Consider the following 18,630-nt stretch of genomic DNA (forward strand, 5'->3'; position numbering starts at 1 on the left):
GTGTGTGTGTGTGTGTGTGTGTGTGTGTGTGTGTGTATTTCTGCATGTGCATTGATCAGGGTTGCTGAGCTGACTGGCTATGAGCCTCAGGATCTGATAGAGAAGACTCTTTATCACCACGTCCACAGCTGTGACTCCTTCCATCTTCGGTGTGCACATCATTTGTGTAAGTTGCATGAAGTGAAGTGGTGAAATTATGAAGAGGTATCTTACTATTATTTTTGAATGACCTTAGCTGACTGAGAACCCAAATGTTTTCAAACATTTTGGAGACTTCTGTTTGCCAAAAGGTCTCCAACAGTTGTGGCCTAAATACTATCATTAGAAGAGACAGCAACAACAGGCAGATCTTCTACTTTTAATGGAATCATAAACACAATTTGTAGGCTTTTGTGATCATTTTCCCCTTTAACTTTAAAGATATTGAAGTACTTCCAAACAGATGGAGCTTTTTGTTTTTATTGTGTGTGCACCATAAATGGACTGAGTGCTGCACTTCAAAGTTCCAATTTTTGCTGGATGTTGCACATTAAATAATCATAGTTTTTTACATTTGTAAAATTTATTTTTATTGTTTATTATTGTTTATTTAACCAGGCAAATCTTATTGAGATCACAAATCTTTTTTTCAAGGGAACCCTACTTTACAAATCAACATTTAGATACACAACTGTTTATGCAAAAAAAAGTATTCTTGCTAAAAATGCTGTTAGCAAAATACCTTTTAAACTACTAGACCGATTTCAATAAAACTCTCAGAAAGTAACTGTTCAATGTAACACTAACTAACATTTGTAGTCAATCCAATTCAGTATAGCCACCCTAATTAACCTACAATAGTCACAAAAACTGTCTGCAACCCAACAAAAATAACTATGACTTAGTCAGTTTTACAGATAGTTGAGCTAAATCTTGATGTGGTAGCAGAGAGTCATTCACAACACATACTCTGAGCATGACATCTTCATGATACTACATGGAACTGTACTCGTGTTAAAACAATCAAAGGTTTTTCAGAATGGTCATTGTTTTACATTTAAACTGATTCCATCTACTAAAATATAATCACCCTGATACCTGTTAAGATTCTTTTATTTTTTTTTCATTAGTCTGATTTTCTGTTTTGTGTTTTTGTAGTGCTGGTGAAAGGCCAGGTCACCACAAAATATTATCGTTTTCTGGCTAAACATGGTGGCTGGGTTTGGGTTCAGAGTTATGCAACCATCGTACACAACAGTCGCTCCTCACGACCTCACTGCATCGTCAGCGTCAACTACGTTCTCACGTGAGTATCTGCCTCTGCTTCTGTAGGAGACAACGTCATGCTAACTTGAAAACTCTGATCACCACACCTATGAAGGCAATTTAATGCTTTTATTTTTCAATCAAACAAAAATGCAGTTTCAATTTAAAAAAAGTAAGTTCAATTGAAAATAGTAAGTTCAATTGAAAAAAAAATGTTTTTCAATAAAAAAATAACAATTTCAACCAAAAATTATAATTTCAACCAAACAAAAAAGCACTTTCAATCCAAAAAAATAATTAAGGATTGCAGTCCAACTTTGATCCGAGAAAGCACTTGATCTGTGGGTTGGAGAACGGGGTTGTTGCCTGTGGTAACCCCAGACATTGCTAGCAGTTCCTGACAGATAGTTGAGTTTTCTGGGTCTGCTCAGACATGAAGCATGTAGGCCAGGATGACCGCTTGAGCTCCGCGTCCTAGGGGAGGAGCCAAACCCACTGCACCTGAGTGCATATTACGTATTATGCATACAAATAATTGATAAGTGCCTTCAAACTTACTAGGTGGTAGAGGAGGGACAGTCTGCACACAATGTATGGTACTGATAACCTCTGAGGACATCAATTTAAAGGGGAAATATCATGTAAAATCAACTTTTTTGAGTTTTATATCATGTTATAATGTTATACTCTCATAAAAAACATGCCCAAAGCCTTGCTTTGACTCATTCATGCATGTTTGAGAAATCCTGCAGCGTTTTTAGGGTTTGCTGAGGAGCAAAATGACAGGTGGGGACCAGAAACGCCTTGTGGTACCAGAAATGCCGCTGGGATGTGTCTTCAAGCCGAACTTCCTCATCACGGATCACACCTACCCACCCCCCACCCCACACACCCCACCCATGACTCCTGCAGGCTCTCGGCAGTAACAAAGCAAAAGTGAAAGTGAAACTTAAGCTGTCTGCTGAGATCCACTACTTCTCACTCAGTGAAGGTCTTTTCAGATTCAAAATACCTTTGAGGAAATGTATTTTCAGATGCCAAGTAAACTGCATCATAGGGCACACGCAAAACAACCCCTCACGCACGCACCTGAAATTGACAGGGCAGAAGCGGAAGGTGGTTCTTAAAGAGACAGAGGCCAATTTCAAGGTGTTTAGAAGAGGAAGTGATGAGAAGATTAGTTTATTTTCTATTTTAATATAAAAACAGCATTTTAATAACAACTAAAGTTGACATAGATACTTTATTATGGTATAATATTTAAATAAATGCCTGAGAAACACATAATATTGGACCTTTAATGTAGTGACGACATTCGAAACAGGTGCAAGGGGAAATTGCTTCAGTCCACACTAACCAATAGGGACAGGTCTTACAGTAGTTCCTCATTAGGCCCCACCCTAAATGTTCATGTCCTCTGAGTTCAAAACCTTTTTGAGTTCAACCATAATCTTAGAGCATCAACCAAAAGTTTGAGATTCAACCAAAGATTTCTGACATGCGAAAAAAAAGTTTCTGTTTCGCAAAAAACATTTAGTTTGAAATTCTTTTTGATTGAAATTGCTTTTTTGTTTGGTTGAATTTTTTATTTATTTATTTATTTATTTTTTGTTGAAACTGCTTTTATATTTGGTTGAATAATAAAAACACTAAATTACCTCCATACACACCTGCTACGGTGGACAAAAGCAGACAAAAATGGCTTCATCTTTTTTTGCTGTATTTCCGTAGCCTGATGCTGGAGCTGGAGTGGGGTGCGATCTTGCGCATATATGGTAGTCTCGCCATGACAATGAGCTGCTGATTTATAGAACATGGGGGGTGGAAATCCTATCTGGTGAAGACTAGGATCATATCAGACTCATGATTGTCTTCACAGTGAGGGAGGTCTTTCAAGTTTGCCATAATCCAGCCACAGTCTCACGAGTCATGAAGGCTGTGGAGAGCAAAGCAAGGTTGTTGTCCAGTCTGAAGTCCTAGTATGTCTACAGTATGTGCTAAAGAAAACAGTAATGTTTTTTTTTTTTTTTTTTGTGACGGTGATAAGTGACTTGCAAAAGCATCTAACATTTTTATCCAAAGCCTAATTATCTCCGTCTCTAGCACAGGGATTGTCAAAAAGCTGTAAAAACATTGTTGGAACAAACCAACAACTGATGAGGTTACTGTTTTCGATGGTGCTAATTTGGGAAACAGAAGATTGTCTTCTAGTAGACATGAGGTGGCATCTTTAAGTGAACTGAAGGATTAGCAGTAGGTGTTTTTTAAGTCAGAGGTGGTTTGGTGTCAAATCTCAGACAGGTTTAGCAGCTTCAGGGCTGCTGTCATTCGATGCTTTGAGAAGATAATGAGTGTTGGTGCTACAGATTTATGTAAACACTTGCTGTGAAGCAATTATTGCAGGTTAATTAAAAACATGACCCACCTAAGTTCACAAAATCTGACAATTTAAAGTTTGTAAAATCACTTCAGGGTTTTCATTCATTATTATTGTTGAAAGCTCAAGTAAGTTGCAAACAAAGAAGATGTGATTTCTGTTTCCTTTTCCAGGCTGCAAACATTCCTGTACTATCTGCAGTGCTGTTCTCTTGTTTCTCCATGTGTCAGAATGTGGCTTTTTGTCACAGAGTTTGCTCATGTGTTGGCTCAGTTGGTGGCAGTGTTTGTTGGTGTGTTAGGGACCTGAAAGCTTATCTGTGACCACATTTGTTTGACCTTCGTCTTGCTCCTTAGGGTGGCCTGTAGTATTTTGATTTCAAAATCCAGTAGTAAAATTAGTCTATAATTTCTACAGAAATTACGTTTGCGTGAGACATGTTTTTTTTATGTGAGTAGAATAAAATGTACTCCTTTTATTACCCCTGTTGTTCATGTTCTACAGATGTATAGGAGACCACATGAAATAATAGAACCTTAAACCCTTCATTCTCAGCAAGTCTGACTGGTTTTAGAGAAAAACTTGGCACATTTTCTCAACTTCCTATCAAATCGAAAAGTGCTTTGTGTTCGAGCCTTTTATTTGGTAGATTGTAAATTTATTGAGCATTAATGGGCTCTGCTTGCTGTAACTGTTCCTCATATCCCTCCTGTTCTCTGTTCTGTTAAATCTCTGCTCTAACTGAACAAACTACAGTGTTCCTGCTTAGTCTTAGATCTGAATAAGTATTTAGTTTACAGTTAGTCTTCTGCAAGACAGAATGGAAAATTAGAAATTGATTATAAAATGGCTGTTGTTTTTCCATACTTTATTCTTTTGAAAGAATTTTAGATTTAAACAAGCTGAAGGAAACATTTCTTTTCATATGTGGGATTATACATTTTGTAAAATGTTATGCATTAAAAACTTTTACACACTTTATGACCCTTGTTAAGTTTAAAATGTTAATTTACTGAATTTTATCCCAATGCACCTTCACCTTAATCTTGTTACTTATTTTATTCTCTGCTTCATTTAATTTTTTTCTTTGTCCTACTTTAAAAACGTTATTGTTACCTTGTTCTTTTGTCATATTGTTTGTTTTTCTTTCTTTCTCACTTTCCATACTCTATTTTGGATTTTTTTGCTTTCTCTTGTTTTTTTTCTAATTCTTTATCTCATTCATTCTCATTCTATTTCCTTTATTGTTTTGTTCTTTATTTCATTCTTTTTGTTCAAAAAATTCATTCTCCTTTTTTCATTCAAATTTTCTCTTTTGCTTGACTGTAATTAAGATTTTTTTTGTATTTTTTCACTCTTTCATTTTGTTTTCCTTACTTTATTTTTCATTTGTATTCGTTCTCTACTTTTCCTTGTTTTTCCTTTCTAGCTCTCTTTGTTTCCTTCCTTTTTTCTTGGGACCAAAGACATGCAGTCAGTGGGTGTTCACAGACTTATCTCAGCAGTTGAGTTCATTTGTGGAGTAGCTGCAGTTTATTCAGCCGTAGATATCAGACACATTGAAGACACTTCACCTGTGTGTGAACTCCCTCTGTGTGTGTTCAGCTCTGATAACCTCTGTTTCTTTGTGCTGCAGGTCTGTAGACTTACAGTCGCTATCACAGCTCCTCTGTGATTTATTAATCAGCTGTCTGAAACAAGTCGAAAGCTGTGTAGACATTAATACTTCATTCTCTTTTTCGTTCTCTTCACTTTTTTTGCCTCAAGCACACACACTTTAATCTCATGGAACCAAGTAGAATACCAAATCTAAGACTTTCAGTATGACACAAGTATGAATTGTGCAGACAAATGGAATGGGCAGACACAAAATCAGAGATTGATTTGGCTTCTGATCTGCTGTCAAATAAATTAAATAAAAATAAATGTTTCCAAAACATCCCTCCTCGTTGTTGTATGTTACAACAAATTTACTGCAGCAAATAAATGTTTTGAACCATGAATTGTTTTAAAAGATCACACTTATTTTACTTATTTTAGTGATCTGTAATTGAAGTAAATAAATTACATAATTTCAAGAAGAACATTTTTAAAGAACTGTTTAAAATATGTTTCTCTTCTGTGTAGCTTTAAACTGAAAACCCATTCAAGTTCCAGGATACATTCTCTCTGCAGGGAAATGTGACCCATATCTGATTTTCTTATGACAGTCTGAACATGACAAATCACGAATCTGTAATCAGTTGTTTTGGGAACAGAAAAAATGTTTTCGGTCAGGCAGACAATAATAATTTTCCATCAGCCTCAATGTCCACTGGTACCTCTCAAAGTGGCGAATCCAATCAGACAAATAGTGTGGACAATTCCACCGAGCCGAGCTCTCACTTTCTCCAAGATCAACTTCATCTGGCCAGCAAAGTCCAGGAACCACAGCCGGCCCACGACCCTCAGCAGAACCACTTTCAGACCGAGTGCAGCTCGCACAAGGCAAAAGTCTGAGTGCTGAAAGAACGGCAATCCTTCATATTGGTCAGGCAGCCAGGAAATGGCCTGAATAGCCGCCAACGCTGTTTTGTGGAACACCAGGAGACCACCAAGCCAATCTGTAGAATCCAGTGATCGGAATCCAAATATATATCCAGAACAGAGCAGAACAGAGGTCCCACCTTTGACATGTCCTCCCATGGAAAAAAAAAATGTTCCAAAAATTTATTAAAAGACCAGCTAACCAAATCCATAAAAACAAATCCATAATTTTCAGTTTTGTATGAAAATGTAGAGAAGGCTCCAAGCAGCAAAGCAGGGAAAGATAAAGAAGTGTAGGAGAGAAGGAAAAAGTGTCTACCTCCTCCAAGAGTGGGAAAAAAAAGTCTCTTTGTTCCAAAAGTAAAATGATGCACCGGAGCATCTGGTCAGAGGCAGATTCAGAATGTTCATGTTTTATTTTTATTTTTTGGTCTGTTCTTACATTTTTTTACATCTATTTTTCATTTGATTGTTTTTAATTATTTCAATATTGCATGCTTTGTGATTTTTATCTGTAAAAAGTGATGTAAAAATAAATTTTACTTACTTACTTTACTTAATACTGTGCTGCTCAAGATGGGAGACGAAATGATGATTCAGCACAATTTGCTGGCTTTATTGTTTTTTGTGTGCAGTGCCCTGAGACGACACTTGTGACTTGGCACTATATAAATAAACTGAATTGAAATTGAATTGAAATAAACTTTTCTAGACCTCTACAAATTGTTGTTAAAAGAAGAGATGTCTCACAGTGGTAAATAGCACACCTTTTTTGGAACAGTTGCTGCCATAAAAACTTTAACTGTCTTGTTTTTTCCTAGAAATGGTACAGTTTCTTAATTTAAAACATTAGATGTTTGCTGTGTTCCATTATAGATATTAGTTTCTGAGATTTGCTAATCATTGTACTCTGTGAGAATTTACATTTAACACATCTCAACGTTTTCCACAATTAGTTAGTAAGTAAGTGTTGTTATTTTCTAAATAAAAATTATCATATAGTCTTATATAACAGGTCTGAATTAATGTTTGTGTGTAGAAAGTTTGATACAGAGATGCTATGCACATGCAGAATGACTCTCACTGTTTGTCTCAGTAAATCCTGTCCAGATTTTTTGTTGCCTCAAACTAGATTTATCTTCCATGGTGAGAACACTTAAGCGAGAAATCAATTCCCATTTCCCTGTAGTGAGACGTTCAAGCGTTTCCTGTGGGCCTGATTTAGGCAGACACAGCCTTTAATCTCCCTGTGTGTTTGACAGGATAGCTTTTCTTCTGTCGAGTGTTTGTTGAGGGCCTTGTTGCAATCCTTCTGGTAAAACAAGCATCCCAACAGCCGTTGCAGCCCTCTTGGCACATTTCAGACACTCTCAGCAATCCCACACACACAAGTTGTTTTTTCTCTCCTTGTGGGAACCTTGCATTGACGTCATCCATTCATTCAATCATTTCTATAGCCTAAACCTGACCCTTTACCCTAAGCCTAACCCCATACCCAAAATCAGCATCTGTACCTGGTCCCCACAGGGAGCATTAGGTCCCCACAAGGCTGTGTTTTTATGGAAAATGGTTCCAATGTTTTAGCAGAAACATGCACACACACCTCATGATGTCCTCTCAGCCCTGTCATGATCAGGCCATAACTACCAAACAGATGTTAATGGGTTTCTTCACCTTTAAAAAGGTAAAGGCAGCTGCCTCATCTTGTGATGAGAATATAGTTGTAGCCATTTTCATCAAACCTGGAGAATAGCATTATTTTCAATCTCATGCAATAATGCGAGCTGTCAGTGTTCAGAAAATGTGCTGAGAATGACTCTCATTCACTCCCACTTCAAATTTTAGCTCGAAATCTGTCAAAAAGCTTTTTTTGTGTTGGTTAATGTTAATGGCCCACATCTTAAATAGGATTGACACAAAAAATGAATCAGTTTAAATGCACATCCAATAATTAATTTCTGAAGTGGAACATGAAATATTGTATTAAGTGACTGACAGCGTAGACTCCCAGTATTTATCTTTATAGTTTTAAACCAGGATTTTGTGCAGTTTTTTTTTTAAGTTCAGCATGGTTGACTCCAGCTGTTAACTCTAAAGTTTTGAGCAAAGATATTGCAGTGTTTGGCATTTCGAGTATGTGTAGGGATGACTCACCATTGCAATTATACTAAACAGATCTATACTAAAAAGATCCTGTAAAATTAGTCACATGGTTCATGAGATGTGTTGGTAACAAACACACACACACACACACACACACACACACACACACACACACACNCACACACACACACACACACACACACACACAACATTATTGCCCACATTCACCTTTTGGCAGCTGGTGTTAATAAACACACAGTTACACATAAACTGCTTGTGTCTTTTAAGAATACTTTTAGTCGCACTGGGATCTTGCCATAAATCCAAACATTTATTCTTGTGTTTCATTCAGTGATTCAAGTTTATTTAATCAAGGACAGCACAGTAAACAATGTTACTTGATAAAAACAAAGCAACCATAGTGTTGTATGAAGGGTTTCTAGTCACAGGCTAATTTGTTTTCTTGTGTTTTCAGGGAAACAGAGTACAAGGGCCTCCAGCTATCTCTGGACCAGGCCACATCCAAGGCCTCTTTCTCCTACAGTAGTGGCAGCAGCCTTCCAGACTCCTGCAAAACCCTCAAGAGTAGACTGGCTCGACCCAAAACCAAAGCTAGACTCTCACCTTACACACAAGTAAGGCTGAAATCAAATCAGACTACACAAAGCCTGCTTAATCCAGTCCTGCTGTATATTTAGGAAGCTGAAGTCTGATTATGAAGACAAATACACAGCATGTATTTCATTTATTTAATTTAAATGATCTTTTTGCACTAATGAATGTTTTCCTTCTGGAAAGCAAAAAAATAAATACACACGTCTTTCCATTGACTTCCATTCATTTTTCAATAATTACTTTTAGCCTAACTCGGACCCTCACCTTAAACCTAACCTAAACTTTTTTGCCATCTGAACTGAAAGGGCCCAGGCTTTGGGTAAAGTAAAGCCAGACAGTTCAGTACTACAGTGGTGATTCTGAAGTTGCATTGTTAAAGGGGTAGTCTGGTCATTTTTGAAGTTATGTTCTGCCAAATAGTTATCAATAGTTAACACTTTATCAGCTGTGACATCAGACATAGAGCACAAAAGGGCAAAATCGTTGTCCAGGTTAGGTTCTGGCTAGCCAAACAAGGGCCTGTTATATTTTGTTTTTCAGGTTTATAAAAAAGCCTCCCTCAAAAATGACTGGTGTGAAAAAAACACAAGCTAATATTAAATGTTTGCATGACACTGTTTGTTTAGTTTGTTGCTGTTTTCTGAACCAAACAACAGTCATGTTATTTTGCAAATGGATATGTGGAGCATAATATATTCTGTCCTTATGCTGATGCTACTGAAACTTCAACTGTATCATCATGAACATCTTTTGTTTTACTTTGATTATTTTTGTTTGTTAATAACAATTTCCAAAAACACCATTGTTTTGAAATTTAGTCTGCTTCTCTTGTGTTGTTAATGTTGTTTGTTCTCTCCTTCCTCCCTATTGCAGTATTCTAGCTTCCACACAGAACGATCAGAATCTGACCAGGACAGCCCTTGGGGCAGCAGCCCACTCACTGACTCTGCCTCTCCTCAGTTGGAGCACAGTGATGTCCTGGATGTCTCCTACAGCTACAGGCAGTTCCCTGATCCTCGTGGTCTCTGCTACAGCCTGGCCGACAAGCAGCATCATACCAACAGTGACAACCACATTCACGGTCAGGGTCAGAGCTGTGACCGGGTTCGATGTGATGCAGGCAGATACTTCCTTGGTGCGCCTCCACCCAGCAGGGGCACTTGGTTGGGTGCCGCCCGGTCCCTCTTACCACTGACCAAAAGCTGCCTGGAGGACAGTGAAGATTATGATGGCAGCGTTTCACACATTGCATCTACTCATAGCTACCACGGTGAGAACCCTCACTACATCTCCTGCACATATTTTTCTCTTGATTTTTCCAAACTTTAAGTAAACTCATGGGGGCAGCAGCTTGAGCAGTTCTTCTGGAAGGATTCCAAGGCGCTCCCAGGCCAGGTGAGAGAAAGTCTCTCCAACGTGTCCTGGGTTTTGCCTGGTAGCTCCTTCCAGTTAGACATTTTGAAGCACCTCCCATAGGGAGGTGTTCAGGGGGCATACTTACCAGAAGCTGGAATAACCTGAACTGGTTTCTCTGGATTTGGAGGAGTCTCTCTCAGATAACTGAAATTCTCACCCCATCTCCAAGTCAGAGCCCAGTTACCATGCAGAGAAAACCCATTTTGACTGCCTGTATATGCCATCTTGTTCTTGCAGTCACTACCCAAAGGTGATGGTAGGAACGTAGACTGATCGGTAAACATATAGCTTTGCCATCTAGCTCAGCTCTCTCATCAGCACAACAGACCAGTACAGAGTCTGCAATACTGCGGAAGCCACACTGATCTGTCTGTCAACCACACTCCATTCTTCTCTCCCTTGTGTTCAAAACCCCAAGATACTTGAATTTCTTCACTTGAGGCAGAACCTCACCCCCAACCCGGAAAGAGCAATCCACCCTTTTCCAACTGAGGACCATGGACTCAGATTTGAAGGTGCTGCTTCACACTTGGCTGCAAACCTCTTTAGCGAGAGCTGAAGATCACGGCATGATGAACCAACAGGACCACATCATCAGCAAATAGAGATGAAATCCTGAGGCCATCGAGCCTGACTCCCTGCTGACACTACTCCCCTGGATTCACCAACAATTGTTTCTATACAAGTTGGGAACCAGTGACAACAAACAGCCTTGGCAGAGTCTAAATCCCACCCTGAAGGGGTCTGACATGTATTGTAACAAGCCCACAATACTCGCAGAGCACCCCCCCCCCCCCCCAGTGTACCTTGAGGAAAATGGTCAAATGCTTTCTCCAAATCCACAAAACACATGTAGACTGGATGGACAAACTTCCATGACCCTTCAAGGACCTTAGTGAGGGTAAAGAGCTGCTTTAATGTTCCACAGTCAGGACAAAACAACCTTGCCTCCATAGTTCAAGACAGCCATCTCGACAATTGTGGCACGGAACATGGCCCACTCAGACTTAATGTCCCCTGTCTCCTAGAGGTGTGAGTTGAAGATGGGTTCTTCTGACAGGCGTTCTCAGCAAACCCTCACTTCTCATTTGGGTCTACTGGGTCTGTCCGTCATCTTCCCCCTCCATCTCCAACTCATAATCGGGTGGTGATTGGTTGAGAGGTCAGCTCCTCTCTTCACTCAAGTGTCCAAAACATACGGTCAAAGATTAGATGAGACGACTACAAAGTCAATCATCGATCTACAACCTAGGGTGTTATGGTGTCACGTGCACTTATAGTAAATGGTAAATGGACTGTACTTATATTGCACCTTTCTATCAACCCAAAGCTCTTCACACTACACTCTGTGTCCTTATTTACCCACCCACACACATTCAGTCATTCAACATTCTAATCTGTCTCTATGCAAAACTAATAAAGGCAAATCAATCTATAGAGACTAAAAAGTGCTTTAAATCACACTCATACACTGATGGGACACATATCAAAGGCAGTGGGGGTTCCGTGTTTTGCCCAGGGACACTTTGACATGTGACCATAACGGTGGAACTGAACTGCCAACTTTCACATTACTACTCAACCACAGCCGCCCTTTATAACTAAGGATTTACGGATACCCTTCTGTTTGAACATGATGTTTGTGATGGAAAAACCGTGACTACCACAAAGGTCCAACAACAGAACACCACTCAGGTTCAAATCAGAGTTTGTGAAGTCCAAGCTAAATTAGCTGTGGCAGCTATCTTGACTGTAGTTGACCAATTGACTATGGCGGCTGTGGCAGAGTGGTTAGGGGAGTTGTCCTGTAACAGGAGGGTTGCCGTTTTGATCCTACATTCCAGCCGTCTCAGTTGTTGAATCCTTGTGCAAAACACTTTACCCGCCTTGCCTGGTCAGCGGGCCCGGTGACTACAATGTAGCTTACCATCATCATTGTGCGAATGGGTGAATGACTATAGTGTAAAGTGCTTTGGGGTTCGATGAGGGTTTGATAAAGCATTATCAAATTACCACCGACCATTTCAAAAAAAATTGTTCAAAGCTTCATTAAATCCTTTGCTAACAGACAGACAATTTCTCAGACAGGAACAAACTGTTAGAACCCAGACCCACTTCTACTTCCATGATAAAACCCAATGACCCATGGTGACACTGGTCCTTATGTGTTAATAAACATCCAGACGGCAGAGCTGTTTTATGAAACAGGATTGTCTGTCTGTAAGACTGGGTCCAGTTGATGTTCTCAGTGTTTTTACTGTTTATCATCATGCAGGTCGAGGCCACTGGGATGAGGACAGCATAGTCAGCTCGCCAGATGGAGGATCGGCCAGTGACTCAGGAGATCGGTACCCAGCAGACCGCTATCCCTGCAGCCCAGAGGAACCCAGTAAAATTGAGACATTGATTCGAGCCACACAACAGATGATCAAGAATGAGGAAAGACGTCTGCAGTCGCGTAAGGGTCCTGAGAATATCCCAGTAGGACTGGTCAATGTGCTCCCCAAGGGTTCAACGCCATGCTTCACTCCAGAGTGTTCTCAGGTGCCCCTTCCATTACAGACTGTGGTGTGTCGAGGTTTTAATCAGGTAATAAGCCCCACCTCCAGCCCTGCACCCCTATCAAGGCTCAGCAGTCCTGAGTCTGAGCATCTCCATAAGCCCAAAGATTACCTCCAGACAGACTTGACAGCCCTTTCTTTGCAGTTTCACCCCCACTTTGGTCGGCCAGGTGCATGTTCAGCTTCCCCCACTCCGGCCCCTGCCCTCTACCCCTCCCACAGCCTTCCAAGGCCCTACTTGGACAAACATTCAGCATACTCCCTAACAGGCTACACTCTGGAGCACCTTTATGACCCAGAGAACCTCCGTGGTTACTGCACCTCTACCAACTCTGGCCACACTCACTATGATCACTTTCGTGTACCAGCTGATCAGAACCACAAAGTCCCCTCAGTGATCATAACCAACAGTAGCTAACACCTGTTTGACTAACTATTTGGAATCCTGCTGGCTGGCTAACACAAAGTAAACCATTTTCAGTATGCATCTAGGTGGCTGGATTTTTTTGTCATTCTGGAAAATTCTGATCAATATTTAATTTATCCGGTACCTCACTGGGCTGCAACTGTTGGGGTCACAAAAAAAGAGTTGCAAAGCAATGCACAGAGCTTACAGTGCAGTCTTACTGAATTTATATGTAGAACAATTGCACACGTCGTTTGTCAGTCTCACAAACTCCCAGTAACATTTTGATGAAAATTCTCCAGGAATTTTTAATTTTATTGTGCACGTTCTGTCACTATTATATTATTTTAAAAACAGCAGTCATAAATGGAAAAAAATGTTGCTTAAACTGTTTGGGCTGTTGTTGTAATCCTTGTGTTTTTGGATTTTTAGCTACGTTTATCCACTTCAACCAGCAATAACTGGGGTTGCAAGTCTTTCATGCTGTTATTTTGTGAGTCAGAACCTGAAAGGTTTGAAAACCACCAGCCTAGCCTGTATGAAAATTACCAGTCTGCAACCAAACAACCAGACAAAATTAAGCTGTTCTTTTGTGCACAGCTGACAGAGAGGCTTGATGCAGGGCATAAGTACATCAAAAGCTTGTTTTGTGCTAGCTTTTTATTTTCAATGACATTTTTTACATTCAGTCTCCTCCCAGAGATGAAACATTTGATTAAAGAAGAACCCGTCCAGAGGACTTACTTATTTTTCTTTTTGATTTTTTTCCACCTGGATTACTGAGATTTATCAGGACATTTTTACATTCAGGTTTTCATCAAGATCAAGCCATGATGAGGTACAATTTCTAACAGAACTGATATGTATTTGTGTTGACATCATCTCCACCTCCTTTCCTTTGCGCATTTCTTAGATTCTCAGCTGAGGCTTTAGTCGTTAGGAACATTTGAAATAATAAATAAAAGTACCAAATTGACATATTTTCACAAACAATTTGATGCATGTTTTATTTTGAAAATGTAATCAATGCACAAGGTCAAGTTAGTTTTCATATAATAAAAAACAAAATACACATGTGTCATTTCATAAAAATTTACAGCTCTGAAATTACAGTAACTAAGTTCAAAAGGGTTCCAATATTTTCAGAAAACATTTGTACTTGTATATCTTTTGAGCATACTTCTTGCAACATGGAAACTGAGAACCCCCACAAGTGTTATCAGACATTTTGGAGACTCCTTCACAAATGTCATTCAAAATTTGTTAGTAAAGTAGTGTCTTACTGCGACTGTGACTAGATGGAAAATCACATTCGAGAACGAGCCTCCAGAATTTCTCCGTTCTGACCAGTGGTGGCTTGAATTGGGATAACTCCAAAAGTTGTAAATGTACATCAAATGTTTACCTTTTGCAAGTTTTATTAAAATCCTTCTAATAGTTCTTGAGATATTTTCCTAATGGAAAAACACAGTCTTGACCAAAAGCACTTCAGCCTTTCAGACGAGGGGGGTAAAAATCACCTGCAGAAGTGGATTCTGTAGCATTACATTCAAATAACTGAAACCTTTTAAAAATAACATTTAGAAATGATCTGTTCTTGTCTTGTAACCTTCTGACATTCTGTTCAAGCCATTATTTGTTTTGTATTTTTAATTACGTGAAGTAATAGTAGCATCAAAAACAATATTTTTGTTGTATTTTTCATCTGATCAAATTTAGTTAACATATACAACAACAAATGTTTAAAATGCCCTAATATGTGTACAGTAAAAAGACAAACTAGCCACTGCAGGCAGATGATAATATACTTTGGTATAATCTGAGGAAGACACTGATACCACTCAACCCTACCTCACAGACTAATATGCAAATTCATTCTTCACATTTCATCACTTTTTGTGAGACACCCACCACTGTCTTGGTAATTAATAAAAAAGTACATCTGCTCACCCTGAAGGAACGAATGGGGAGATTTAAAGAGAAAACATTTGTGTGATCAATTATTTTCAACAATAAGATGAGAGGAAACATGGCAGCAAATACAAAATATGTTTTAAATCCAAATGTTAGCAGTAATCAGGAGTGTTTGTAAAAAGATGAATCATTATGATTATTTGCAACTTATCTATCAGGGCAGGCAGCTAAAAGTAGTACCTCGCTGACTGTGACCTGTTGGTGGACAGCTGTCATCGTGGACTCCCCCCAAATGTCTTGAAGCATTCACTGGGTTCTCAGTTTCTTTGTGTAAGCTGTGAAGGCTCACAGTTTTGTTGCTTGAATTGTGAACATAAAACATATGAAACCAATTCTTTCAATGAAAGATTATTTCTAAAAAATGGTCCAAACCTGCCTACCTCCAGTAAATCCTCAGGTGACAATCAAAACACATTTTTTCCTCCTCCTGAGGGTTGAGGTTGTGTCTCATGAAAACAGTCTGGTCTTATTAAATCAGAGAAACAAAAGCCTCCCGCTCCCACATCCACTCCCAGCAGAACACAAGACAGGAAATCTTTCAGTTTATTAGGAGGAACTTCTTTGTGGGGCAAAGGATTTTATTTTTTAATAGTAGGTTGTGCCTCATATGAACTGGCAGCCCCTGCTATTAGTCACTTGGCACTTTTGAAAAATGAGTTCTGCAAAATGGCTGCAAAGACAGGCAGTCTTTAAGCTGCTTCTGACCGTTCATAAATCACCAACAACTTTCCGCATAGATGTGAGCTTTCAAGCATGAATCAAAAGAGGTGTGGTGCAGAACTCAGCTGTGTTGAGGCACCATCAAGTGTGGACAGATGTCAGCCTCGTGTCATTTGTTGACATGAGGGTAAAATGTAAGTAATTCGATTTTGCAATCTTCCTCGTAATTAACAAAACTTTTTTTTACCTACAACCTGTCAGGATGTGTAAAATGTAAATAAAAACAGAATGGTTGGCAAATATCAAATTTTATTCAGAACACAGTAAACATATCAAATGTTGAAACAAATCAATTATTTGGTACAAAGTGACAATGTGGGTGGAAGTGGAAAACACAATCTTTTTGTGAACAATAAAAAATTGTGAATGACAGACTACAGCTCTGAGAGCCATGCACAGGAAAAACAGACCTGATCATTGGGATTTGGTCACCACATGGCTCTTTGGTCAGTTCAGACTGCAGCTGAAAATTCATCTATTTTCTTACAGTTTTAAGTTTCCAGCAGTCTTTGCCCAGTGAGGTACCACCTTTAAAAAAGCGTCACTCACTAATAACAAAGCTTGAAACTGTTAATAAATGTTTAAAACATGGGTCTCATTTGTTGCTCCTTCCTTCACTTTGTCATCTATGTTCCTGGTTGAACCATTATTTATACAAGTTTTTGATTTTGTATTTGGTTTGTCAAAGCCTGAAATGTGCATCCGTTCTTAAAGTTATTTATGGTGTGTTGTAAATGTGCTCCAAAAAGAAATCCCCATCACATGTCAAAGCACATGGGCAAATACTGTATTTATTGAATAAATGTTTCTGTATGAGTTTGAGAAATGAGTTTGAAATAATTGTCTAAAAAAAACGAGTTGATTTGTTTGTGTTTTTGACAGATTCTAAAAGAGAACAAAATAAAATCTTTTTGCAGGGATATCTTGTGTTTCCACTGCCATCTATTTTCTCAGTTCATGACTCATTTCCTAAAAACCTTCAATGTGATTTAATTTTGTAAAATTTCAAATGCATTCTCAAAATCTTTGAGACCAAAAACACGACTGTTAGGTTCATTGATAATTCTAGATTGTGTACCCCACTCCTCATTCAGTGACTGCTGTTCATGGGCACCCGTGATCTTCAAAGGAAGAAGCAGGTAAAAGATGGATGGATAGAGCTTTCCTGTCAGTTTTGTTGATCCTTAATGGCTGAAACAGCTTGAGGAACATTGTAACAACAAGCTGCTGTCAACAAAACATCTTCATCAAAGAGTCTAACACACAAACATCATTTATCTGATTTTAACTGAATAAATTTTTGGTCCTATGTGAAGCATTTTTTTTAAATGAACCTGTTTATCATCACACGAAACCAAGGGGTCGATTTATCAACAATTAGTTTGTATAAAACCGTACTCAAACTTGATAGAGCACACAAAGCTGCTTTATGAACTGTACACAGCGAGGTCTGCGTCTGTCAGATGCAATACAGCAGCGGGAACCATTCAGTGTGTCTGTCTTCATGAATATATGCACAATATACGATAATTACCAGATGATTATTAGATTTATTAATACTGGGTGAAGGATATGCAGATATTATTTTACATCCAGTTGGTCAGTAGAATATAAAAATGACAGAATCGGACATAATTAGCATTAAAAGCAGAAACATATAAATGGACCAGTAAATAAATAAATCCACTAAAAATGCACCAATTAAACTAAAAAGGAGAACTTTACCTCATATTTTAGAAATTAATCAACCTTCATATTTATTTTTCCAGTAGCAAATAATTTAAATGTTATTGTTTTTAAAAATATACATTTTTTTGTTTTTCCTTTTGCTTGAAGATGCATTTTTAAATACATTTTCTTTAATTTTTTTCTCTTCCATGTGTTGTTTTGGCAATTTTCTGTCTCCTGTTTTTATTTTTCCTTATGCACTGCCGCCTCATTATGCAAATAAGGCTGGCGGTCCTTCTTGGGTCAGCTCCTCTCCCGTTGGTTAATGCAGACTGATGGTGCATGCAAAACAGAAAAAAGTAAAAACAAGACATGGAAATTAAAATTCACAAATCATTTCAACGAACTGAATCTAATGACATAGTTCACAGAAATGAACTGTTCTCATAGATGCTAAACGGAGGCAGAGCAGGTATGCATAATCCATCTGTACATGGATCCTGCTACTTCCTGTCTGTTGACCAATAGGAGAGGAGCTGAACCAAAAAAGGGCAACCCACCTTATTTGTTTTTGCACAAAGATTTCTTAAATTTTAAGCCTTTTTCAAAATAATATAACTGTAGCGGATGTTAGGAATTATTCTGAAATTGTTCCTCTAAATTTAGATGCAGTTTTTCACAGGCTGTTGAACTTCTGAGATATTCAGCCACTGCAAAACAATCTTTTTTTAAATCTAGTCCTCTTACTTACGAATTTAACCTAAGTAATTATAAAATGCTCGTCCAGCTTTTTCTTATTTGTGACACTTATTTTTCCAGACATTTTTTAGATGTATTGCTGCCCTCATATTTAAAATTGTTTATTTAAATGGTACAGTTTCAACTGGATCCTGTAAATGGTTAAATGAATTATATTCAGATGTCTGTGTTTTGTTTTACACAAAGTTTTATTGTTTAAACACACCATGGGATTGTGCAGCGAGACGTTGAGCTCAATTGTCGGCTGACCGTTCTGTCAG

General features: G+C 38.5%; 1 protein-coding gene across 2 annotated transcripts in view; it reads left to right on the forward strand.

The window, feature by feature from the left end:
- Positions 1-16,888, forward strand: part of sim1a (SIM bHLH transcription factor 1a) — a 39,564-nt gene extending 22,676 nt beyond the window's left edge. For both annotated transcript variants that reach the window (XM_014023634.1, XM_014023635.1), the window contains 5 exons: positions 60-166; positions 1,138-1,285; positions 8,727-8,886; positions 9,740-10,136; positions 12,558-16,888. In XM_014023634.1, coding sequence (XP_013879088.1) covers positions 60-166; positions 1,138-1,285; positions 8,727-8,886; positions 9,740-10,136; positions 12,558-13,261 — 1,516 coding nt within the window. In that variant the 3' untranslated portion in view covers positions 13,262-16,888. The remainder of the gene's footprint in view (positions 1-59; positions 167-1,137; positions 1,286-8,726; positions 8,887-9,739; positions 10,137-12,557) is intronic.
- Positions 16,889-18,630: the final 1,742 nt, after the last annotated feature.

Source organism: Austrofundulus limnaeus, unplaced genomic scaffold (genome assembly GCF_001266775.1).
Source record: "Austrofundulus limnaeus strain Quisiro unplaced genomic scaffold, Austrofundulus_limnaeus-1.0 Scaffold383, whole genome shotgun sequence".
Classification (NCBI taxonomy): Eukaryota; Metazoa; Chordata; class Actinopteri; order Cyprinodontiformes; family Rivulidae; genus Austrofundulus; species Austrofundulus limnaeus.